Source organism: Tursiops truncatus, chromosome 15, assembly GCF_011762595.2.
Source record: "Tursiops truncatus isolate mTurTru1 chromosome 15, mTurTru1.mat.Y, whole genome shotgun sequence".
Classification (NCBI taxonomy): domain Eukaryota; kingdom Metazoa; phylum Chordata; class Mammalia; order Artiodactyla; family Delphinidae; genus Tursiops; species Tursiops truncatus.
In genome coordinates this window covers 69,968,897-69,993,587 of record NC_047048.1, presented here as the reverse complement: position 1 = coordinate 69,993,587, position 24,691 = coordinate 69,968,897, and the positions used below count along the sequence as shown (strand labels likewise).

Sequence of the window (24,691 nt, the reverse complement as noted above, 5' to 3'; positions counted from 1 at the left end):
ATCCTGTTCAGGTGGTAACTCTAGACTCTCGTGAACGCGGCCCCCCACTGCCCTCCTCTTGCAGGCCCACCCTGCTCATCACATTGTCCTTGCATCCCTCCTCTCCGCGTCAGCCTTTCACCCTGACTCCTTGCACCTCACAATCACCCTCAGAGTCTCTGGGATCCCGTTTCCAGCCCCACTGACTGTTCTTCTGTAACTCAGCCTGCCTGCGGCCTCTCTGCTCATCAGCCCAAACCCATCCGGGGTGCACCCCGGATCTCCTGTGACAGCCACTGCCACCAGCGCTTCATTTACCTGCCCTCAGGTCTGGCCTCCTGTCCACCAGGTGCCCCTCTCTGAAGCCCTGTGTCTGGTGCTCCGTGTACGCTGGCGAGGAATCTGGGAGCTGTGCTGCTCCGTATCTTTCTTCCCCAGAGCACAGGACAGGAGCTTTTGCAGACACCCGTGATATCTCATCTAACTGCAAAACATCTAGCTGCAGGTCAGAAACAGCTCCTCTTGTTCTTTTTTTTTTTTTGGCTTAAAAGCAACAGAAATGTATTCCTCACAGTACTACAGGCTGGAAGTCCCAGATCAAGGCACCAACAGATTCGATATCTGGTGAAGGTCTGCTTCCTGACCCACAGGCTGCCATCTTCTCACTGTGTCTTCACATGGCAGAAGGGGCAAGGGGTCTCTTATAAGGGCACTAATCCCATTCTCAAGGGCTCCATCCTCATGACCTAATCACCTCCCAAAGGCTCCACCCCAAATACCGTGACACTGGGGATTAGGTTTCAACATATGAATTTGGGGGGGGGGATACAAACGTTCAGTCTATAGCACTATTATTATTGGAGGTTAATAACGGTGTGCTGAATAGGCACTGCGGAAAGGCAGGGGAACCACGGTGCGGGGGGCAGTGGGGTTAATGCAGTATAATAGAAAACACAAACTGGACTCAGAATCAGGAAATGGGGTTAGTTCCTTACTAACTTGCTCTTTAGTCTTGGGCAGGTCATTTAACATGGGCCTCAGTTTCTCCATCTGTAAATAAACTGGTTGGGTAAGGAAATCACTGCTGTTTCCTCATTCCTTCCAACAGCTGACACTCATGGGGCGTGAATGGCCCTGCGAACAGAGTGAGCACAGCTGAGGCCTGTCCTCTCCAGGCGGTCTCCCCCAGGGAGCTGTTTCCCAGCAAACCCACAGGGAGGAGGTCTACCCACGGATGTGTGAGAAGACTCCTCCGGAACGAAATCCAGAGTGACAAGTGTGCCCTCTGGGAGAGCCAGCTGGTGGAATGGGGAGCTCTGCCCAGAGGTCAGAGGCCTGGGCTCTGTCCCCCACCCTGTCCCTGAAGTGCTTCAGGCCTTGGGTGAGTCCTTCCCGGTCCAATCTGGGCCACAGCCTCAATCTGTGGGAAGAGTTCTCAGGATAATTCTGGAATGAACACAGTAGGCAAGAGCCCTCTGGCAGTCAGAACATGGAAGCCAACAAGGTGTACCAGGATGGGATAGGAGAGGTGCCCACGGCAGTCCCATCTCTGAAAGTCCCCACTCTGAGGGCCGGGAGGCAGGCCAAGACCCGCCTCACTCAGGCCTGAGGCTGCGGGAATTGCCTTCTGTTTCTACCAAGAGGAAACAGTATGGAACAGCAGCAAGAGGGAGTCAGGCAAGACATCAGGACTAATGATTCCCGCAGGTTATCGAGCACTTCACATGGACCACCTCATTTAAGCCTCTCACCACCTTTTAAGATGGGCACTATTATTATTAGCATTTTACAGATGAGGAAGCTGAGGCTCGGAGAGGTGGCTTCTGCTCAAGCTGTCACAGCATGTAAAAGGCAGTCTGCCTTGAGGTTGTGCTTTAAATCTCTGTGCTAATTCTGCCCGGCTTACAGAGACTGTTCCTGAAGAACTGGAATAGCCTGGGTCCTGCCCAGAAACTGCATTGATCCAGGTGATTTCTCAAGGTCTCTTCTTGCCTTAAAGTGATGTGCATTCAGGGAATTCCCTGGCGGTCCAGTGGTTAGGACTCTGTGCTTCCACTGCAAGGGGCCCAGGTTCGATCCCTCGTCGTCGGGGAACTAAGATCCCGTGTGCCCCCAGGCGTGGCCAAAAAAATTATCTATCTAACAAAAAAAATGATGCGCATTCAACTCAACTGAAACAAGGTCCCCAGCATCCCTGCTGTGTATCAGGACCTATGCCGGTGGCTGAAGATACAGATGAAGTCATCACGCAGTGGAGGGCTCGGTCACCTTGTCCCTCCCCTTGGAGCCATGGGCTTGAGCTGTGTCCCATGCCCCTTCAAATTGATATGTGAAAGCTCTAATCTCCAGTACCTCAGAATGTGACTGTATTTGGAGAAAGGGCCTTTAAAGAGGTGATTAAGTTAAAATGAGGCTGATAAGGTGGACCCTAATCCAATCTGTCTGGTATCCTTATAAGAAAAGGAATTTTGGAGACATGGAGAGACCCTGGGGGCACACAGGCATAGAGCGAAGACCATGTGGGACACAAGCAGGAAGGTGGCTGTCTGTATGCCAAGGAGAGAGGCCTCAGAAGAAACCAAACCTGTTGATCCTTTGCGCTTGGGCCTCCAGCCTCCAGAAGTGTGAGAAAGTACACTTCTGTTGAAGCCACCCAGTCTGTGGTACTTGGCTGTTGCTGCCAAGTTAAGACAAAGGAGGTGGAAAAGTGAACTGACGTGTGGGTCAGATAATTTACGTCTGTTGTACCAGCAGCGATAGCAGGAGAAGTCAGACCTGAGGTTGAAGCCCAGCTCAGCCCCTTATGAGGCGAATGACCTTGGGCAAATGACCTCACTCTACCAACCTCTCACTCCTCTTCTCTCAGGAGAGAATGACATCTGTGTTACAGACCACTTGTGAGAGTCAGCAACGGTATAGGAAAAGCATCTGAAATGGTGCTGGGCCCATAGTAGGTGCTCAATAAACAGCAAAGTAGCCACTATTATTTCAGGTAATTGACACCGGAAAGGCAGATATTATACATGTTTTCAAATGAGGAAACTGAAGCTCAGAGATGTTAACTAAGTTGCTCAAGGCCACACAGCTAGAAAGTGACATCCATGGCCTCCCTCCCTGGAAGCCTAGATTGAGAAAAGCAGAGCTGGAGGCATCATCCCACCTTACAGTGAACCAGAAGTACAGAGAGGCTCTGCGCCTTTCCTGGAAAATCACAGCAAAACCAGGGATGAAAAGGGGCTGGAATCCGAGGTCGCTCAAGGCCCTACCCAGTGGTCTTGCCACTGCTCTGTATCCCCAAGTATCTCGAATGCAGACGTGGCCTGCCTGCCAGCTTCTCTGGCTCTGGGCACCCCTGGTGACTCCTCCCACCAATTACTAAGCACTCATTGTGAACGCGGCGGAGGACACAGGAATAAATGGCCCAGGACTCACTCGGGAAATCTTCCTGTGGGATCTTCTGATACTTTGGAGGGCGTCCGATCCTGGAGAGAGAGGGACCAGGTCCATGGCAGGGAATCAGGGCCTGGGCTGGCCCAGGAGGACTCGAGGCCCTGCACCCTTGCCCTCCGCACCGGCTGTGATGGCGAGGCTTCTTCCTTAGGGAGAAGCCCGAGAAGTTCCTCTTACGGGCCAAGGCCTCCGTGTCGGACAGCTCTGCCTTCAGCCGGCTCTGGTTCCTCTCGGCCAGCGGGCAGCCCGAGAGGCAGTGGTGGGCTGTGAACTTGCCTGTGACGTGGCCAGAGCCATCACAACCAGGAGTGGGGCACTTTCTGGAGAAGAAGAAGGCTTAAGATGGGCTCAATCTGATAGTTCCCACTTAGCTCTTCCCAACCCTGGCCCCATTAGGAGAGCGGCTGGGTGGGCCCTGGTCGGCCACCCACAGTGGGTATAAAACAGACCCTCTCTGAGCAACAATGCCCGAGGGTCTCTTAGCAGGAGCCCTTCACTCACCGGTGGTGAAAGCTGTACTTGGAGGTCCTGGTCTGTGGCAGGCTTCGACAGCTGAGAGGGGGACAGCCCCCAGGGGAGGCAGAGCTGGGCTCTCTGGGTCCTGGAGGGGCAGGAAGGAAAGGGTCAGCACAGGGCCCTGGCGGTGGGGGCGGGGCTGGGAGAGAAGTCATGCAGGGCAGGGAAGGTCAGCTCCCTGACTAGGAACCAGTTCCCCGGGTGCAGGGGGCCCTGAACCAGGCTGGGACACCACTTCCTGGGTGGATATGGGTGTCAGCCCCTCTTGGGGGAATGAGGGCTTGGCTCTCATATTCTCTGTGGAAACCTGCAGGCCATACTCTCTGAAAGGAGGAGAACCCTTGGGGAGAGCACCTCAGGGCCGGTGTGGGCACAGCTGCCCCGGAAAGCCACATCAGGCAGATTTGCATGTTATTCTTGTTTCTCAGTTTTACCCCCAAGACTTCGGTGACCTTTGTTAGGCTCTGCCCATGTGCAGAGAACAATCAAGAAGAATCAACACCACATTGAAACAGATGTGGGTGACCTCTAACCCCTGCCTGCTGAGGGGACCAGGATCTGATTGAGGGAGCCACACTGCCTTAGCAAACACAGCGCATGCTCGGCGTGGCTCTGCTACTCGCTGAGAGAACTCCCCAGGGGTACAACTACCTCCTAAGCATATGCTCCCAAGTGAGCTTGGCCCTTCACACCTCCAGGCTCCACACCCAGCAAACTGGGGAGGCCACAGGCACTGCTATGTGTAGCAAAGACCTCTGAGGTGGGGAGGATGAGGGGCCCCAGAGCTCACTGTGGGCATGCTATAGAAGGGGGAGGGGTGCCAGAGCTCGGGGCAGGGCCGGGCATCAGGAGGAGAGGGTCAGAGGGCCCCAGGGGTACACACGGAGAGGAGGCTGCAGGGGGTGCCCCGTCTTGGAGCACCAGCCCGCGGGGTGGATGTCAGGGTGGTCGGCATCGATCCAGAAGTCATAGGCGTGACTCCAGCCATCAAAGTGGAGCTGGGGAGGAAAGACCCTTGGAGGTCAGGTGCTCCTCGTGGAGCCCAGCTCAGCCGGGAGGTCCTCCAGGCTCCAGGAGGCTCTCCCCATCCCTGGGGCCCGTCAGAAGCAAGACCCTGGATTGGAAGAACCAAGGGGCCCACCCCACAGTAGTCTGTCTTGGCCACCACACTCCCCAAGGGTTTCACCCTTTAAGTTAGTGGCATCTCCCATCAATCCTTGGATAGGACAAGGATCATTAGGCCCATTTTATAGGCTCAGAGAGGGGACGTGACTTGTCCAGACTCACAAAAGTAAGTCACAGATGAGGCCAGACTGAGACCCAAGATCTTCGGCCTCAGGTTTAGAGCTCCCTTCCCTGCAATGCACAGCCTCCCTCAAGTCTGGCTCATGCCATGCCCTTGACCTCAACCCAGCCTACAGGAGCCCTGCCCAACTGGCCTGTCCACTCCCCCAGCCCAAGGAGCCCAGAGCCACCTTTATCCGATGGTCCTCAACATCCTCCACGCTGGCCACACGAATTAGGGCTGGGTTCCTGCGGTCCACGGCCTCCAGTTTCATGTTGACCAGGAAGCTGTGCGGGGGTCGCTGCGGGGGGACAGCAGCCTTCAGGCCGAGGCCCAGCTCAGCAGAGCTGAATCCCCAAGAGGGGAGCCCAGGTGCTGTGCCTGGGGAAACCACAGCCAAAGGGGGAGGCCAGGGCCCCGTCCTGGCTGGCCGAGGGCTCCTCCCCTTCCCGAGCTCAGCTCGGGGCGGGGAGAGATGACTCACCACCTTGAAGGCCCAGGCGGGCACAGCAGAGGCCCCAGTTTCTTCCAGATATTTCTCCCAACAGAAGCTGTCAGGGTCTGGGTAGTCTGGAGGAGAGGATGAGTGCAATGTCTAGGCACCCAGGTGTACTGGGGGAGCTCTCCCCTCCAAGCAGGACCAGGGGCACGGAAAGGACAAAGGCCCATGGACAGGGGGCTCCTGAGGCAGGGGGGTGCCAGGCAGAAGCAAGCACACCACCTCACAGCTCACAGGACTTTCTGGGAACCCTGGGCCCTAGCCCCCTCCTTGGCTCTGCTGCTCCAGCCCCGGTCCCATCTGAACCCCTACTGCGTGTGGGCCAGCGTAACACCCCGACAGGGAAGGATACACTTTCGTTGCTCTTGACTCCTGCTCCCTTGCTGAGAGGGGGGTCAACTAACTTTCTTCCCTTCAACCTTAACAGAGTCAGGGTTTAACAGGCCTCTGCTAAGATCAGAGGGTTCTCAACTCCCAGGCAAAGAAGCTAAGGCTCCAGGCCACATCTGTCCCCTCCCCCTGCCCCCTAAAGACCCAGCTAATGAGATACTGGTAGGGGACCAGGGAGAGGGGGGCTTGGCTCAGGCTGCAGGGTCACCTTGTGGAGGGGTGAGGGGCTTTCCTTGCTTCTGGCACCAACCCACTGGGTGGATGTAGGGGCTGCTGGGATCACACCTGAAAGGCAAGAATTATGCACTGTCCCAAGAATCAATCTTGTGAAAATGACTCTATTACCCAAAGCAATCTACAGATTCAGTGCAATCCCTATCAAATTACCAGTGGCATTTTTTACAGAACTAGAACAAAAAATCTTAAAATTTGTATGGAGACACAAAAGACCCCGAATAGCCAAAGCAGTCTTGAGGGAAAAAAAACGGAGCGGGAGGAATCAGACTCCCTGACTTCAGACTATACTACAAAGCTACAGTAATCGAGACAATATGGTACTGGCACAAAAACAGAAATATAGATCGATGGAACAGGATAGAAAGCCCAGAGATAAACCCACGCACCTATGGTCAACTAATCTATGACAAAGGAGGCAAGGATATACAATGGAGAAAAGACAGTCTCTTCAATAAGTGGTGCTGGGAAAACTGGACAGCTACATGTAAAAGAATGAAATCAGAACACTTCCTAACACAATACACAAAAATAAACTCAAAATGGATTAGAGACCTAAATGTAAGACCAGACACTATAAAACTCCTAGAGGAAAACATAGGAAGAACACTCTTTGAAGTAAATCACAGCAAGATCTTTTTTGATCCACCTCCTAGAGTAATGGAAATAAAAACAAAAATAAACAAATGGGACCTAATGAAACTTAAAAACTTTTGCAAAGCAAAGGAAACTACAAACAAGACAAAAAAAAAAAACCCTCAGAATGGGAGAAAATATTTGCAAACGAATCAATGGACAAAGGATTAATCTCAAAATATATAAACAGCTCATGCAGCTCAATATTAAAAAAACAAACAACCCAATCCAAAAACGGGCAGAAGACCTAAACAGACATTTCTCCAAAGAAGACATACAGATGGCCAAAAAGCATATGAAAAGCTGTTCAGCATCATAATTATCAGAGAAATGCAAAGCAAAACTACAATGAGGTATCACCTCACACCAGTTAGAATGGGCATCAACAGAAAATCTACTACAACAAATGCTGGAGAGGGTGTGGAGAAAAGGGAACCCTCTGGCACTGTTGGTGGGAATGTAAATTGATACAGCCACTATGGAGAACAGTATGGAGGGTCCTTAAAAAACTAAAAACAGAATTACCATATGACCCAGCAATCCCACTACTGGGCATATATCCAGAGAAAACCATAATTCAAAAAGACACATGCACCCCAATGTTCACTGCAGCACTATTTACAATAGCCAGGTCATGGAAGCAACCTAAATGTCCATCAACAGACGAAGGGATAAAGATGATGTGGCACATATATACAATGGAATATTACTCAGCCATAAAAAGGAACAAAATTGGGTCATCTGTAGAGACGTGGATGGATCTAGAGACTGTCATACAGAGTGAAGTAAGTCAGAAAGAGAAAAACAAATATCGTGTATCCACGCATATATGTGGAACCTAGAAAAATGGTACAGATGAACCGGTCTGCAGGGCAGAAATAGAGAGACAGATGTAGAGAACAAATGTATGGACACCAAGGGGGGAAAGTGGCGGGGGTGGTGGTGGTGGGATGAATTGGGAGATTGGGATTGACATGTATAAAATGGATGACTAATAAGAACCTGCTGTATAAAAAAATAAATAAAATAAAAATTAAAAAAAAGAATTATTCACTGTCCCAGAATGAAACTTCAAGGTCCTAAATCTGCTATCCTATGAGATCATGGCGACAGGGCACACCCTCATGTTACTTCTGAGTGAGAGTGAGACAGATGAGGTGAGAAAGTCAGAAAATTCCAAGAGTAACTAAAAACTCTAACAGCACCTTAATATCTCAGGGACAATCATGGGTCACAGGGGTTTGCTCATCTTAACCTTGGTACTTTTAGATGAAATATTTAATTGCCGTCATAATTAATAAGTGATGTAGATCAAATCCACAGGGCAGTCAACTGTCCCCCGAGCAATATGTCAGGGCTGGGCTGGGTCTATGTGAAGCCTCCCGCCCCCGCCATCCCCTCCCCATCCCCGTCCCCAGCCCCAGGGCCAAGTCTGGGTCCTCCCACTACCAGTAGTCATAAGTGTCATCCCAGTTGTCAAAGTGCACCAGGAAGCGGCTGTCCACCACGTCGGTCACACTGGCCACACAGATGAGGGATGGGTTCATGCGGTCCACGGCCTCCAGCTTCATGCCCACCTGGAAGCCCAGGGGTGGGGGACTCTGGGGGCAAGAAGAGGGGCTGCCACGGCCAGGCTCAGGCTGGCTTGTGCTGGCCCAGGACCCACCGGCAAAGGAAGAGGAGTAGGTTCCCTGGGGGTCATGCCTGGAGGGTGGGCAGGGAGGAGGGCGGGACAAAGAGGCTGAGAAAGAGGGTCCCTCCAGGGCAGAATCACCAACCTCAGCCCTGAGCCACTCAGGAATTTCTGGCCTCCAAGGGACTCTCAGAGGAAGCCTCACTGTGGCAGAAGATGACTGACTAACACGAGGCTACACACTCACCCAAAGAGTCTGCCAGGCTGAGCACAAGCCTCCCCTCCCCAGACGAGCCTGGCCCAGCTTGGGCTGAGGCAGGTGGGTCCGCAGAGGGGTGGCAGAGAAAGAGGAGTTGACATGTGAGGCAGGGAGCGGCGGGGGCAGGGAGGCACCTGCCACGTGTCGGGCATGAACTCCAAAAACCATCACCTCCCTCAATTTTTACCACAGCCGTAGGGAGATGGGTATTATCACCCCCATTTTATAAATTAAGTGACTTGCCCAGGACCACAAAGCTGGCCAATGGTGGGGACAGGACTTAAACAGTTTGATTTAAAAATCTGCATCCCCCGTCACAATAGCTGGTAGAAGCCCACCGGTCACACGGGAACCTCTAAGTATGAACTCTGGGGCTGGACTGGGGCTGGGGGTACCTGCACGTTCCTGGACAGCATGGTACAGCCCCTGGCCCACGGGGACCCTGGGCTTTCCATATGGTAACAGTTGTACTGGGAGTTCCCTATATATCTCTCAAACCTTTTGCTTGGGATGAGGAGATATTTTAGCTGCGGGATAAAGTTGCCGGCTGCCTTGAACAGAGAGAAAGACAAGGGGTGAGTGTTGGAACCAAATGGGAAAGCCTCAATGTTGGTCAAAAGGAAGGAAAAAGCCACTCCCACAATACAGGCTTGGACCTGACACCAAGAACTGCAGAGAAACCCAAGCCAAAAAGAAGAATGACACCTCAGTGCCCAGGCTCAGAGGGGGATGTGCGAAGGAAAGGATTTCAGCGGTAGGGAGGAGGGAGGGAACTGGGGGAACCCCGTAATCGGCTTCCTCCTCTGGCCCTGGGCCTGCCCAGTGGGCCCCTCCCATCTGGTGAGGACCAGAGCCCAGCTGGGGGCACCAGGAGATGAGTGCTTGTCTGCTGAGTCAGAGAGCCTGGCCGGCTGCAGTGACTCTATCCTGGGAGGCAAATGTCCGCTCACTCAGGGGCACTCACGTGGCTCTGGCTCACAAACAGGTGCTTGGGGGCAGCCTGGGTTCTTGTGCTGCGCAGGTAATGGCTCCAGCTGAACTCCTCCTCCTTGTAACCTGGGCCCCTCAGGGGGGAAGAACAGAGCACCGTGCAGACAGAGGCTGGGCCATGGCGGGTGCACCCCACACTGAAGCAGCAGAATCAGGCAGGCCTGAGGACCCCACAAGCCTCGAGAACCTGCCCAGGGAACCCCTGCCAAAGCAGAACACAACCTGGGTGGACGTCCGCTCAAGGGGCAAGGGCAAAGCAGAAGCCCTGGGGCCGAGGCATAGCAGGATGAGATGCAGAGAGGCTGGCTGTGCAATGGGAACAGGGAAGGAGCTACCACCAGGAAGGGGTGGGGGCAGGTCTGGGAGGCTCACTGCCTCACTGGGACCAACCCAGCTAGGCCTTACCTTTGGGGGGCTGCAGCTTGTGCCCCGTCTTCTCGAACCAGCCAGCGGGATGAATGTCAGGGGAACTGGCATTGATCCAGAAGTCGTGGCACTCGGAATACCCATCGAAGTGCAGACGTAGGCGGTAGCCACATACCTGGCCCCACGAGGGGGAGGGAGGGAAGCAGTCGCTGCACTCCCCTTCCCTCACCTCTCCTGGCCCAGCCTGGTGTCTCAGGGGCTCTGGTGCTAGCAGACTCCCCACTCCACCTCTCCTCACCCCCAGGTTTCCCTGCATCCTGCACTTTGCCCCACACCCTCCCATCCTGCAATGAGGATGGTTCACATACTCATGAGCCCTGAGCTCTGGGCACAAGACAGGTAGATTCTAAGCACTCTCTGGCCCCTCTGAACCCTGGATAGAATCCCAAGGGCAGTGACCAAGGCTCAGGCCTGCTCAGGGCCCCCAGGGACCTTTCCTTCTGCTACCTTCTCTCACTGCTCAGACCTCAGCAAGCTGATGGCGGCTCCTTGAGCACGGCGCCCTTGAACGTGGCATTCCATGCCTCAGTGCTTCCGCTCGCTTTGCCTCTTGTGCCTGGAACATCCTATTCATTCACAACTCATCTCTCGAGACTCAGCAATGGAGGCCCTTCCTCTCTGAAGCCGCTCCTGTCCCCTCAGTGCCCCCCTGCTCACATCTGTCATCTCCCCTGTGGGCTGTGGCCGTTTATCCGGCTGATTCCCACACAACGGTGAGCTCCTAAGAGGACAAGGACCTTGTTGGACTCGAGCCACCATCCCCGCTCTCAGGAGCGCTCCTCCTCAGTAACATCACCACCCCGACCCTTCGCCTGATTTCTATCCGATGTTTAGCTTTCTGCGCCTTCCCCTCCCCTTTCTGAGGGCAGTGCAGTGCCCCCCTCATCTGAGTCCGGGCCCTCCGTGCCCCTGGCTGGCTCCTTCAAGCCATCCTGAGAGGCGTCACCAGGATGGGGGTGCCAGCCTCAGCTCACCTCAGCCACGGTGAGGATGAAGTACATGCTTGGGTGCTGAGGGTCGATGCCTTCCAACTTCATGCCCGGTTTGAAGCCATTCTTGTTATGAGTGACCACCTGGTACTGTCAATGCACAGATGCAAAAGGGCTCAGCTTCCCTCCAGCCTCACCCTTGCTTAGTGCGCGCGGGGCAAAGGAACTGCCTTTGGGCTCCACCCGCCCAGCACTACCAAAGGGGTGACTTATTTGGGGGTCTTTAGTGCAGGGATCCAAAGCAGGACAGACTAGCTCCTAGGTCCCTCGAACAATGGATTTCAAGGCTCTCTCTTACCCAAGTCATGGAAAGATCAGAACTGATTAGAAAGCACCAGAATTCAAAAGTCTGCAGGCCCAGGGATGGGTGAGCCTGGGCCCCACTCCCCTATTTCTTCCCACCGAGGAAGCCCCTTACAGTGAGCCCTTTTCTACTCTGGGCCCCTAACGAGTCTTTCCACCTTCCATTGTGCAAGTCCTTTGAGGGATGTCAGACACAGAAAACACCAGAAGGCCTGAGTTTGGTGGTGAGTCCCTGGACTGGGAAGACAAGCTCCTCCTAGGAGGAAAGTATGTGACTCACGTCCTGGAAGAGGCTGACGGGGGCAGTGATGGCCTTCTGCTCCTCAAGGTAGGATTCCCACGACCAGCCTTCCTTCTTCTCCCCGGAGGCTGTGGGCAGGAGACAGACAGGCTGACCCCTGGGCTGCTCCTCAAATACCATCTTCCAACCCAACTCTACCTTAACCTCCAAAACAAACTTTTGTCTGTGATTACGAGCTGCCCTCTAGTCCCACTCAGCCATGAGGTGCCGCACACAGCGGGCTGTACCAAATTCTGTCCGCCCCGTCCCACCCCAGCCCACTGTCAGCAAAAGCACTTCGGATTCGGGAGCGACTAACAGAGGTTAGAGTCTCAACCACAGAGGGACGAAGCTGCGTGGCAAATCCTGAGCCGGAGGACTTAATCACAGCAACACCTAAGCTCACCGGGAAAGAAGAGGAAAAAGAGAGATGGGAGGAAAACATGCAATGACGAAGAAACAGAAGAGACCACACAGAAAGAAGAAACCCCCTTTTCCCGATTCTTCTTCCTCTGAGCACTGACTGACAGGCTCACACAGAGACAAAATGTATGTATGTGTGCTTGGCGTGCCCACAGAGTAGAGACTGATTACACACACCCCCCCCAGAGTGCACACAAACACACACTCACACACACGTACTTTGGTCAGAGCCTACAGCCCTCGGAGTCTCCAGGTCCTGGGGAGCGGGAGCTGAATCTCCCTGTGGGACCTTCAATTTAGCCTGAGATGGAGTCCTGGCCTCCAACACAGAGGCGAAACATCCTTTAAAGATGGGAAAAGCTGGCAACATGTAAGGTAAGCTCCCAACGTCAGCCTGAAAAAATTTGCCACAATCAATTCATATCGCTTGGGTGAAGAGCTCCAGCTTCTTCTAGAAACTTCCGTGCCTCAATTTTGTCATCTGTCAAATGCAGATCACTTTGTCTACCAGAGAGGGTCATCAGGAAGAGCAAGTGAGAGGCTGTGAGTAAAAGATCCTTATGAGATACTGGATCCTTCCTAGGTCTCCACGAAGGCCGTCTGGTCTGGACTCTCGCTCTGCCTAGCTCTGGCTCGCTTGGCGATTGTTCTGGGTCATTCTGGTGTGGAGTGGTTTGTCACTCAGGAAGAAGCTTTTTCCTTAATTGGAACGTACGTGGCTCCTAGGAGCTGCCTAAGTTCACCAGTCACTCCACTGAATCTTGAGATCCCAACCATCTAACCCAGATGGGCCAAAGCAGGTATTTTCTTCACCAACAGATCAACTAAGCCAGGAAACTCTGAGACCTACACCGACACAGCAACCTAGAGCACTTCCAACTCCCCTTTGCTCTTCCAACTCCCCTTTGTCCAGAGTGAAACCTGGGTCGCCCCTTAGAATAGCGGTCCCCAACCTTTTCAGCACCAGGGACCGGGTTTCGTGGAAGAGTTTTTCCATGGAGGGGGGTAGGGGGGATGGTTCAGGTGGTAATGTGAGCGATGCGGGGGTAAGGGGAGCGGGAAGCAAGGGAAGCTTCGCTCGCTTGCCTGCCGTTCACCTCCTGCTCTGCAGCCCAGTTCCTAGCAGGCCGAAGACCGGACCAGGGGTCGGGGACCCCTACCTTAGAACACATCACCCACTACAGTCCCTCAAGAAACTCTCACTGTTCCCACTCGGTCCTCATCTGGACTTACGGTGTAGGGGGAGGGGCAGGGAGGAGGCTTCAGGATGCCAGACTTAGCATCACCTTGCTGTTTCTGGCCACTGGCATTCCACATCATCCTGCATAATACCTGTTTTTTCAAATCACCAGTACTATTTACCAATCCCTTTACAGCACCCAGTTCTCTGTGGATGACATCTAGCTTTTTGTCTCACTCTTCCCAAACTATAACACAAGCCAAGGAGCTGATTAGCTGTCAGATTCCTCATCTCAGGCACCTTGGCCCCGCCTTGGCTCTTTCATTCCAAGTTCATTTCTCTTTAGCCATACTCCAACATGGCCAAGCTCTAAGCCCCTCATGCCATAGTAGAGACCTCTGACATCTTCACCTGCCATCCCTCACACTCCCATCCTTACCCTCCCATCCTCCCCGCCACTTCCCTCCCTGGGCCTTTATTACCTGGATTCTCTCGTAGTCATAACGCATATTTACAGTTTACCATCGCCCGCCACTTCCTTCTACCTCAACCATTCCTTTTATCATGTAGGGGTACCTCCCATGTACCGTGTCTGGTGCCAGAAACTGGGGGTACAGGGATGGTTCAGAGACTTCATATACATGGTCCCCTTTAATCCTAACATTGTCTGGACATGATAGGCAGGGCTGGTAGTAATCCTTTTCACAGATGGGAAAAGAGATTAAATGTAATCCACTAGAGAGAGGCCTGACCACTAAACCTTTTAGTAATGACTAGACTCCCTCCCTGACCAAGCCCCCAGCCTCCTCCAGTTTCCTGCATCCTTTTTCCATGGTGAACAACTGGCTGAAACTTTAGGCAAATCCCCAAGCTCAAGTAGGTCCCAAAGCTCCCGTGCATGTTTGTATAGTTTGTGTACCATACATAGGTGCCCAGCCAAGAGGGTGAATGGGGGCTGAAATCTAGCCTGGCTCCTTGCCAGGCCACGTGGCTTAGTCTGCTATGAAGACAGGTTGGCTTTTTCTAATTGGCCTGTTCCAAAGGGGCACCTTTTTATAATTTGCACAAAGGCACCATATAGGCTGGCTGTAGCACCAATCCCCTCTTGATTTCCAGAAACGTTCCTTTGCTTATTTCTGCTCCCTTAGACTAGACGCCCCTGGCTAGCACTTTCTTAGCAAGGTCAGGCTGTCCAAAACCAAACTCGCAACTTCTCTGCCAAAGCTTCTGCCCCTCTCAGTATTCTCTATCCTAGTCAACAGCACCACACCATTCATCCAGTCATGCAAGCTGGAAGCTTGGAAGGGATCCTTTACCTTTCTGTTTTTACTCCCCAGGATTCTTTAGTGCCTGAGTCCTACTGATTCCAACTCCTAGCTATCTCTTGACTATATCTCCACTTCTCCATGTTCTCTGTCCTTCTTGTTTTGAACCTAGTCCTAGAGCCTCTTAATTTACTGTGCCTAAAACTCAGTCTGTTGCCAGAATATCTCTAAAATAAAAATTAGTTTGTTATTTTTTTGCCTTGAGGTCCTCAATAGCTTTGGATTTCCAATCAAAAACCAAAAATCCAAATACCTTTCCACACATACAAACCCCCTAGCGAACTAGCTTCATCCTGCATTTCCATGCCTCTGTGCCTTTGCACATGCTGATCCCTCTGTCTCAGAGATTCTGTCACCACCCTGTCCCATCCTCCTATCTTTTTCTCATCCTTCAAGACCCAGCCATATCTCTGGCACCTAGCATAGGGTTTTTTTTTTTTTTTTTTTTTTTTTTTTCAGTACGCGGGCCTCTCAAGGCTGGGAAAAAAAAGGAACAGAGAGAAGGCACACGTAATAATAGGAGAAATTTTAAAAGGGATATCACTACATATCCTGCAGACTTCAAAAAGATAAAGGGATATTGTGAAGAACTTTAACATTCTTTTGACGAATTCCCTTCTTAATCACCCAGTCTTAAGCCTACTTCTACACACTAATGAAATTGCTCTCTTGAGTCACCAGGGCCACAATCCAATGATCTTGTCTTATTACTCAACTCTCTTGATCTCCATGTGCTACCAACCACCTGTTCCATCTCAGCATTTCCTTCTTGCTGTACTTTCTTGGCTGTATCTTCCGCCTCTTCTACTTCCATTACCGGTTTTTCTTTCTCCCACCCTAACCCTGCTCATTAATGGTGGATCCCTAGAAATCAATATAGTACTTCCCTCCCATCTTCTCTCTGGAAGCTTCTTCAGCATGGCTTCAGCTTTTTCAGTAGAGATAATTCCCAAATGAATGGTTCTAGCCAGACCTTCCACTGGAAGGTCAACAGGAAAGACAAAAAAATGTAAAGAGAAGAACAGAGCACCATGGTTCAAGAACAACCGATGACAAGCAGTCATCAGGATGCCACCATTGGCTGGTTCTTTTCATTTTAAATTGCTACAGATACATCTCTGTATTTATCTACTTCTTATAGAGCATGGTTAGCCAATTCATAATCAGTTCATTTTAAGACAGAATGCTTAATGAAGAGCCTGTTACTTGTGTTCCAAAAGTATAAGGGATCTATGCCTGGGAATACCAGACTCAAGAGGTTGGGCTCCATAATGCTGTGCTCTACTGTTTATCCAGCCCTCAGTTTCTATGGAGTATAAATGGACTCTTTTCAAAATTTAATGAAAGCCATGGGCCACCTCCCCAGGAAAATGAGCAATTCACAGAATTTTGCATGTATATTTAAGAGGGCACTGCTGCAAGCGGCATACTGATCAATGTCTTGTACTGAATCACACACTTATATTCTCAACTTGTTCCCCAACTCTGCATGGCACTCCTTGTATTTTGATAGGAAACGTGTTTCTTATACCCAATTTGAAAACGGCAAGGATCTGAATAAATATTTCTCCAAAGAGAATATATAAATGGCCAACAAGCATAAGAAAAGATGTTCAACATCATTAGCCATCAGGGAAATGCAAATCAAAACCACAAGAAGAGGAACTTCCCCGGTGGTGCAGTGGTTAAGAATCTGCCTGCCAAAGCAGGGGACATGGTTCAAGCCCTGGTCCGGGAAGATCCCACATACCACAGAGCAAGTAAACCCGTGCACTGCAACTACTGAGCCTGTGCTCTAGAGCCTGTGAGCCACAACTACTGAGCCCACGTGCCACAACTACTGAAGCCCACGCACCTAGAGCCTGTGTTCCGCAACAAAGAGAAGCCACCGCAATGAGAAGCCCACGCAACGCAATGAAGAGTAGCCCCCACTCACCGCAACCAGAGAAAGCCTGCGTGCAACAACGAAGACCCAACACAGCCAAAAACAAACAAATAAATAAATAAATTTATTTAAAAAAAGAACACAGAAAGAGATACCACTCCATACCCACTATGATGGCTATTTGGAACACAGTCTAGCAGTTCCTTAAAAGGCTAAACATATGATCCAGCAATTCCACTCCTAGGTATATACCCAAGAGAAATGAACACTTATGTCCAGACAAAACTTGCACACAGATGTTCATATCAGCATTATTCATAATAGCCCCAAAGTGGAAACAACCCATATATATTCATCAATTGATAAATAAAGTGTGATATATCCATACAATATTGTTCAGCAATAAAAAAGAGATGGAAAAAAAAGGGATGAAGTACTGATACATGCTACAACATGGATAAACCATGAAAACACTGTGCTAAGTGAAAGAAGCCAGTCACAAAGGACCACATGTTATATGATCCCATTTATATGAAATGCCCAGAATAGGCAAATCCACATATACAGAAAATAGATTGGTGGTTGCCTAGGGCTGGATGGGAATTGGTGGTTTGGGGGGAATGTCAATTAATGGGTACAGGGTTTCTCTTTGGAGTTATGAAAATGTTTTAAAATTGATTGTGATAATGGCTATACAACTCTGTGAATCAACTAAAAACCACTGAATTGTACACTTCAAATGAGTGGACTATATGGTATGTGAATTATATCTCTATAAACCTATTAAAAAGCTGTTTCTTGGGAGTTTCCTGGTGGCCTAGTGGTTAGGATTCCTAGCTTTCACTGCCATGGCCCAGTTCGATCCCTGGTTGGGGAACTGAGATCCCACAAGTCGTGCATGGTGGCAAAAAAAAAAGCTGTTTCTTGTAAAAATATGTATAAAGCACTAACTGTAAAAAAATGGATATGTTAGACATCATCAAAATGAAAACTTTCTGTTCCTCAAAAGACATCATTCAGAAGAAAACAAAAAAGCTAGCCAAAAACTGGGAGAAAATATTTGTAATATATACATCTGACAAAGGACTTGTATCCAGAATATATAAAGAATTAATAACAATTAATTCAAATAATTAAGACAATAACTCAATTCAAAATGGGTAAAAATATATGTCTAAAGTAACTACAAGGAAATAGAACAGGATGCTTGTAGCATTGCTCTGAATCTGAAAAGGCTATAACAAGTTGACCCCAAAGAGTGCCACTGCAGATACTTGACCTTGATGTGGGCAGGATGAGAGATGAAATGAGAATATCAGTAACTGTTAAAATTATCAGAATAGCTATTAACGACTATATAAATTATTAAGACTTTTGCAATGGTCTGTTAGAAAATGATGCTTCATTGGACTTCCCTGGTGGTGCAGTGGTTAAGAATCTGCCTGCCAATGTAGGGGACATGGGTTTGAGCCCTGGTCCGGGAAGATCCCACATGCCATGGAACGACTAAGCCCGTGAGCCACAACTACTGAGCCCGCATGCCACAACTACTGAAGCCTGCGCACCTAGAGCCCGTGCTCCACAACAAGAGAAGACACAGCAATGAGAAGCCCACGCACCGCAACAAAGAGTAGCCCCTGCTCGCCGCAACTAGAGAAAGCCCGCAGGCAGCAACAAAGACCCAAAGCAGCCAAAAAATAAATTTAAAAAAAGAAAATGATGCTTCACACAAAACAATTGAAAAGGTGAAGGAGATATATGGGAGAGAAGGCTGAGTGTGTGTACATGAGTTACATGGTTCTAACTCTTAAACTATTGGAACATTCCATCAGGACTAGATACGTCAGGTCTGTAGAACATGAATCCAATAGGGTAGCCATCAAACTACCAAATAGAATGTAGATAAAATACAGATTATCCACACACACAGGACATGCAAGCAGCCCTGCCACCTCCACCTCTACCCCCAGATTCTTCTCCCAAAAGATCCCAAAGATGAGTGGAAAAAGATTTTAGCCATAAGTGCAAACTTCTGTCTACTGACAAAGTTTCTTCCCTCGAAAAAAGGCGGAGGGGAGAAAATATCCGGAAACAAATGCCACACTGATGTTCACGGTTGAGATGGTGAAATGTATGAATCAAAAGATAACTTTAGACTGGTCAACAGGAGCCAGCTAAAAAAATGCTGGTTTAAGAATGTATTCCTGGGGAGGAAATTCCCTGGAGGTCCAGTGGTTAGGACTCCGTGCTCTCACTGCCGATGGCCCAGCTTCGATCCCTGGTCAGGGAACTAAGATCCCACAAGCCACACAGTGCGGCCCCAAAAAACAAAAAAAGAATGTATTTCCTTAAGAAAGATAGAGCAGTTGAGCCAACCGCAGTTAGACACTAACTCCTTCCTCTATTTAAGACTTAAGATGCCATAAACCAATGAGAGCTAAGACTTTGGCTTCTGATGTGACAGCCTCGGGTGAAAGAGAGAGCGGTGAAAATCTGGTTTGGCTAAGATGGGCAAAATATGGAATAGGCACGGCAGAGTTCAGAGCCCTGGACACAGATTGCACTCTTCTGTATGGCACTGGAGCCATCAAGGCAGAATGATGCCCTAGAACTGACCTCGCTCTCTGGTTCTCCCTGGGACAGGAAAGACAGTGACTCATGCAACTGAGCCATGGTCCAAGAGGAAGCACCAACATACAACTCCTCCATTCATCCACTGAACAAACACATGTATTGAGAGTGTACTCCACACCAGCCTCTGGACTAAGGACCAGGGATACAAATGCTTAGGAGAAGAGATTCGGTTTTGAGGGAGGAAGACAGACATTGCTACCCAGTATCTAGGTGATTATAAGTGTGATAAATGTTACTTGGCTCCAGTTGGCTGTTGTCACATGGCAATGTGGAGATGGTAATGGAGAAGACCTGAGGGCCAGAGCTAACTATGAATGAACTTCGTTCCATTTTTCTTAGAACTGAAGGGTCAGAATGGGGGCCCAAATAGCAAGGTCAGACCAATGACCGGTACGGACTTGCTCACGCCACCACATGCTGCCATTAAAGGCTGTTCAAGTCTTTGGATATTGTGAGGCCTGCTCACAACTGGATGAAAGAGGATAAACAAACACATGATATAACCCCCAAGAACACACATATACTGATGCACAAACCAAAAACACCATCTCTCTCATTCTCTCTGTCACACACGTGTTAACTTATGGTTATCTGTATATGTACAACACACCATCACAATGGTAACCCGCACTCCCAGCCTCACACTTCCGAAGGTGTATCCACACAGGAATGTAATATACACACGGGCCATCATACCAGGCTGGCTGCTGTTCCACTCCTCACTTTCTGGGGTGCTAGTGGTGGGCTGTCCCTCTGAATCCTTTCCTTCTTCTTGCTTCTCCTGTGGAAGGCAAGCCAGATCCCAGCTTCCTGTCCTCGTGGATTGGCGTGAAGCCTCAGCCTCTATTCTTGGCCCCTGCCTAGCTCTCTGGTCACATGGTGCTCTTCCCCAAACAGATGGATATTCTTCTAGGCTACCAGCAGGAACACAGCTCTGGCAGACAGTCCCTTACCACATGGGCAGAGACTCACATTAGCACACCCCCCCTAGTTACACAGCCTGACTACAATTCTCCTCATTCCCAGGTGGGGAAACTGAGGACACAAATACTTGCCCTGTGCCAATTTTGCCTGCCCAGTGGAACTTTCATGCTCTGTCTTTTCCAGCTTCTCTGCAACTAGAGCCCTGTGCTCCCTGGCCTCTGGCTCAGAGATGGGGCTCCAGTGATGAAGCTTTCCATCCGCCTGCACATCTACTTGGTTATTGATTCATGTCAATGTGACTTAGCCCTGCCACTAGACTGAGATGGGAGCTCTAGAAAAACAGGTTTATTTATTTCCCTCCAACCAAGTACAGGATCTGACTCAGGATGGGACCCCAAAATATGATGAGTGAGTCACTATGTGTCTTCTCTAGCCCAGCCCCACGATCTGGATTAATGGAGGGGATAGTGGAATTGAGGTATAGCCTCTAGCCTCCCCCTCCCCTCCCCATGCCCTCTTCCTACCATGGCCTCCGGCTCCGAATCCTCCTCAGATAGGCTCTGATATTCCCTATGCTTCCTTTTCTTCATGGGTTTGAGGAGCTCAGAAGCGCTGGTGCAGGAGTTGTTCTGGCCTGAAGAGTTCTCCACTATGACTGACCTGAGGGAGGGGCAGCCTGAGGGAAAGAACTACCCACCCCGCACCATCCACACCCTCTCCTAAGCCCTGAACAGGCGTGGGGCTTTGAGGCCCGCAGGCAGAGAAGAAGAGGTGAATTCCCTCCCCCTTACCGCTCCTGGAACAGCTGGGGGCAGCCATCATTGGAGGCCCCAGGATCTGGACCAGCGCCTTGCTGAGGCCCACACGCCTGGCATTGGCAGGTGCCATCATCCTCTGGCGGGTCCTGAGGGTTATCTCCTGGAGGGTCCTGGGGGAGGTCTTCTGCAGGGGGCCAAAAGGGTCTCAGGCCTCCCACTCATCACTTCCACACTCAGGCTCCGCCCACCTCGGAGCCCACGCTTGGCCTCCCCTTTGGTCCCCCCACCTTGGGCTCCCCTACTGGATAGCCCCATCTACTTCCCCTCCCACCCCACCCCACCGGCCCGCAGCCTTCTCCGCCCCAAGACCGACCCGTGGGCGTGGGCACACCTGCTGGTACCCGGGCCACGCCCCCTCGGGCCACGCCCCTGGCCTTGGCTCCTCAGGGAGTTCAGGGCTCCCCCTACTCCCACAGGGGCCCAGCTTCGGGCCTTGGGCTCCTACCCGGCTGTTGGGGGCCCGCATCGCCACCTCCCGCCAGGGCCTCGCCATCTTCGTACTCGGCCACGCCTTCCCGCCGCAGCTCGGGGCTTGGGGGCTGCTCCGCTCCTACCATGTTCGGCGGTGAGTATTCGCTTATCTGAAACTGGAGTGCGGAGGGTCAGAGGACCACGGCTCCTGTACTGGCCCTTGACCCACCCCTAGTCAGCATGGTCCTTCTCCAGCCGCCTCACTGCAAGCCACGCCCCCGGAACCCATTCCCCATAAGCCACGCCCCTAGGGCCCCGCAAATGTCTCGTTTGGGGAGGTCTGCACTCCAAGCCACGCCCCCAGAGTCCCACACTCCAAGTCCCACCCCCAGAATCCTCCCTCTTGGCCAGCTTCCCCACCTTCCGCCTCAGGCCCCGCCTCCAGGCCCGCAGGCCCCGCCCCACAGCTGCGGCTCGCTGGACCCCCCCCAATCCTCACAGATACTGACCCGCAGGCCACTCCTAGAAGGCGGAGCCGCGGCCTCGGTCCACTCCAGGAGCCGCACTGTGCTGGCGCTGGGGCTGGCCGCCGGCCCAGCGCTTAACTGTGGCAGAACGGTGGCGGTGACAGGTACGCTGCCAGCCACTCGCTCTGAGGTGCCCACATGGATCTGCTCCCGCGGAAAGCAGGACACATCCAGGGCACTGCTGGGCAGACCAAGGGTGGCCGAGCTGGCTGCGAACAGATACACGGACAGACACGACACAGATGAGCCTGGTGGCCCTGCCCCAATCTGGCCATGCATGTGTGCAGGCAGGTGAAAAGTATCATCTCTTCCCCAGGACCCACACCTGCTTGGGCAGGTATGTGGGTGCTTCTCTTCCCCAGACCCCTGGCTATGCCCACCTGGAATGATAAAGGCAGCAGCGGGCAGGTGAGAGCCTGAACCTGGGCTGTCTCTGGCCACCAGGTGCACGCTGACCTCCCCTGTGGAGGGCCCCGTCAGTGTCCTCAGCATCTCTATTTCCGCATGCCCCTCCATCCTGGCAGGCCTACAAAAGGAACACAGCCCCCAAGGTGATCAGGGAGGTAAGAGGCCTCCTTGAGGAGGAGCTGCCCACCCATAGAGAAAAGCCTCAGTGCTGAGGGGAGTAGGGTGTTTTAGGAGCCCAGCATCAAGTTTGGCTCCTGGCTCTATCCAGGTCACTCAGGTGAGGGCTCTGGCCAGGCCCTGCACCTCCCCCAGTCTCTGTAAGATGGGCATGTGTGAGGGTGCTTTGTAAACTGATGTGCACACTCTAGGGAGTCTCGGGCAGTGTGTTTCAGGCCAAGGTTCTGTCTGGCCAGCTGTCTCATGGCACAGCCCAGGCCAAGTCCAAACTCCCCTTCTTTCTCAACCCCCACCTCCATCCCCAATAGAATCACTCCCTTCTCCCTCTGGGGATTCAGAGCCTTCAAGTACCAGATTCTCCTTCACTCATACACGTTCATTCTCCTGGGAGATGATCTTTCCTGATCGTGTTCTTTTATGCCCCCTGTCCACCACTCCCTCCAATCCCAAGCACAGAGCAGGCACTCAAACATCTGTTGAAGAAATGTATGCATCCGAAGAGCAAAGAGGTAGGGTGTGAGAACGCAGGCAGTGCGTGATTTGGCTTTAATCAAGCCAGGGCAGCAGAGACATTTAATAAAGAGTTAGTTGAACAGGTAAGTTTATAAGAAAGAAGACCTAGTGACATAACAAATGTGCTTAATACCTATCATGTACTTAACTCCTAAAATGTGTCGGCCACTGTCCTAGATGCCCTCCCAGCACTGTCCAGTAGAATTTTCTGTGATGATGGAAATGTCCTATACCTATACTGTCCAACACAGTAGCCACTAGCCACATGAGTCTACTCAGCACGTGAAATGTGGCTCATATGTCTGAGGAACTGAATTTTAAATTCCGTTTAACTGTACTTAAATTTAAGTAGCTACCGGGGCTGGCCATAGCTATTGTTTAGCACAGAACAACTTTATACGTTTTCTTTTTTTTTTGGCTGCGCAGCACGTGGGATCTTAGTTCCCCAACCAGGGTTCGAACCCGCACCCCCTGCAGTGGAAGCCAGAAGTCTTAACCGCTGGACCACCAGGGAAGTCCCTACATATTCTAATTAGCCTGTCACCTCCACCTCCAAAACACATCTCAGAGTCTGACCACTTCCCCCCATCTCCATCACCACCATGCTAGTCCCAACCACCATCAGCTCTCCTTGGACTTCTGAAATTGCCTCCTAATTCATCTCCCTGCTTCCTCTCCAGCCCCTGCTACAGTCTATTCTCCACTAAGAGCAAACTTAAAAATTTTTCTTTTCTTTTTTTTTTTTTTTTTGCAGTACGCGGGCCTCTCACTGTTGTGGCCTCTCCCGTTGCAGAGCACAGGCTCTGGACGCGCAGGCCCAGCGGGCATGGCTCACGGGCCCAGCCGCTCCGTGGCATGTGGGATCTTCCCAGACCGGGGCACGAACCCGTGTCCCCTGCATCGGCAGGCGGACTCTCAACCACTGCGCCACCAGGGAAGCCCTAAGAGCAATCTTTAACAATGTAAACCAAATCACATAATTTCCCTATCCACAATTCCCCAAGGGCTCTTGGCTGCCCTTAGAATAAAATCGAAGTGCTTTACGGTATAGAATCCAACCTCTGCCTTCCTCTCTGACCTCATCCTCCACCACCCTTCACCTTGTTCTCTACCCTTGATAGATTCTGGTTTTCTTCTATTGCTTGACAAACGTTCGCACCTCAGAGCCTTTGCCCTTGCTGTTCCTTCCACCTGGAATGCTCTTCCCCAAGCTCTGTGTTTGGCCGCCTCCTTCCCCTTCAGCAGGCCTCGGCTCAGCGGTCACGTCCCCAGAAGAGGTCTTTCCTGATCACTCAGTTTAAAGCACCACGCCCATCACCCTATCTCTTATCTCATAACTGTGTTGATTTCCTTTATGTCCATCATTATAATCAATAATGATCTTCATTTATTTATTTGTGTTTGATCAGTCGTCCCCACAGAAATATACGTTCCACAAGGGCAGAGACTTTATCTGTCTTGTCCATTGCTATATCCCTAGCACTTAGAATAGTCCCTGGCACACAGTATGTACTGTGTTGGATTTCAGTAATTTGAACTTGTTAATAAAAAGCAGTATAGGGGGGCTTCCCTGGTGGCGCAGTGGTTAAGAGTCTGC

The 24,691-nt window shown here is 51.3% G+C and overlaps 1 protein-coding gene across 4 annotated transcripts in view; it reads right to left on the bottom strand.

Moving 5' to 3' along the window:
* The window catches only part of L3MBTL1 (L3MBTL histone methyl-lysine binding protein 1), a 32,064-nt gene extending 9,533 nt beyond the window's left edge, over nucleotides 1-22,531 (bottom strand). The window contains exons 1-18 of one of the 4 annotated variants that reach the window (XM_033839485.2): nucleotides 22,377-22,531; nucleotides 21,979-22,205; nucleotides 21,504-21,645; nucleotides 21,032-21,182; nucleotides 20,765-20,900; nucleotides 20,013-20,097; nucleotides 11,870-11,958; nucleotides 11,272-11,376; nucleotides 10,277-10,412; nucleotides 9,846-9,937; nucleotides 8,439-8,590; nucleotides 6,328-6,404; nucleotides 5,715-5,800; nucleotides 5,421-5,531; nucleotides 4,829-4,943; nucleotides 3,931-4,030; nucleotides 3,607-3,749; nucleotides 3,412-3,461 (exon numbers count right to left, since the gene is read on the bottom strand). In XM_033839485.2, the coding sequence (XP_033695376.1) occupies nucleotides 3,412-3,461; nucleotides 3,607-3,749; nucleotides 3,931-4,030; nucleotides 4,829-4,943; nucleotides 5,421-5,531; nucleotides 5,715-5,800; nucleotides 6,328-6,404; nucleotides 8,439-8,590; nucleotides 9,846-9,937; nucleotides 10,277-10,412; nucleotides 11,272-11,376; nucleotides 11,870-11,958; nucleotides 20,013-20,097; nucleotides 20,765-20,900; nucleotides 21,032-21,182; nucleotides 21,504-21,645; nucleotides 21,979-22,205; nucleotides 22,377-22,512 (2,133 nt within the window). In that variant the 5' untranslated portion in view covers nucleotides 22,513-22,531. Of the gene's footprint in view, nucleotides 1-3,411; nucleotides 3,750-3,930; nucleotides 4,031-4,828; nucleotides 4,944-5,420; nucleotides 5,532-5,714; nucleotides 5,801-6,327; nucleotides 6,405-8,438; nucleotides 8,591-9,845; nucleotides 9,938-10,276; nucleotides 10,413-11,271; nucleotides 11,377-11,869; nucleotides 11,959-20,012; nucleotides 20,098-20,764; nucleotides 20,901-21,031; nucleotides 21,183-21,503; nucleotides 21,646-21,978; nucleotides 22,206-22,376 lie in introns of those variants that run through there. The other 3 variants (XM_033839484.2, XM_033839483.2, XM_073793010.1) reach the window with 3 other exon arrangements.
* Between the last annotated feature and the right edge of the window lie 2,160 nt (nucleotides 22,532-24,691).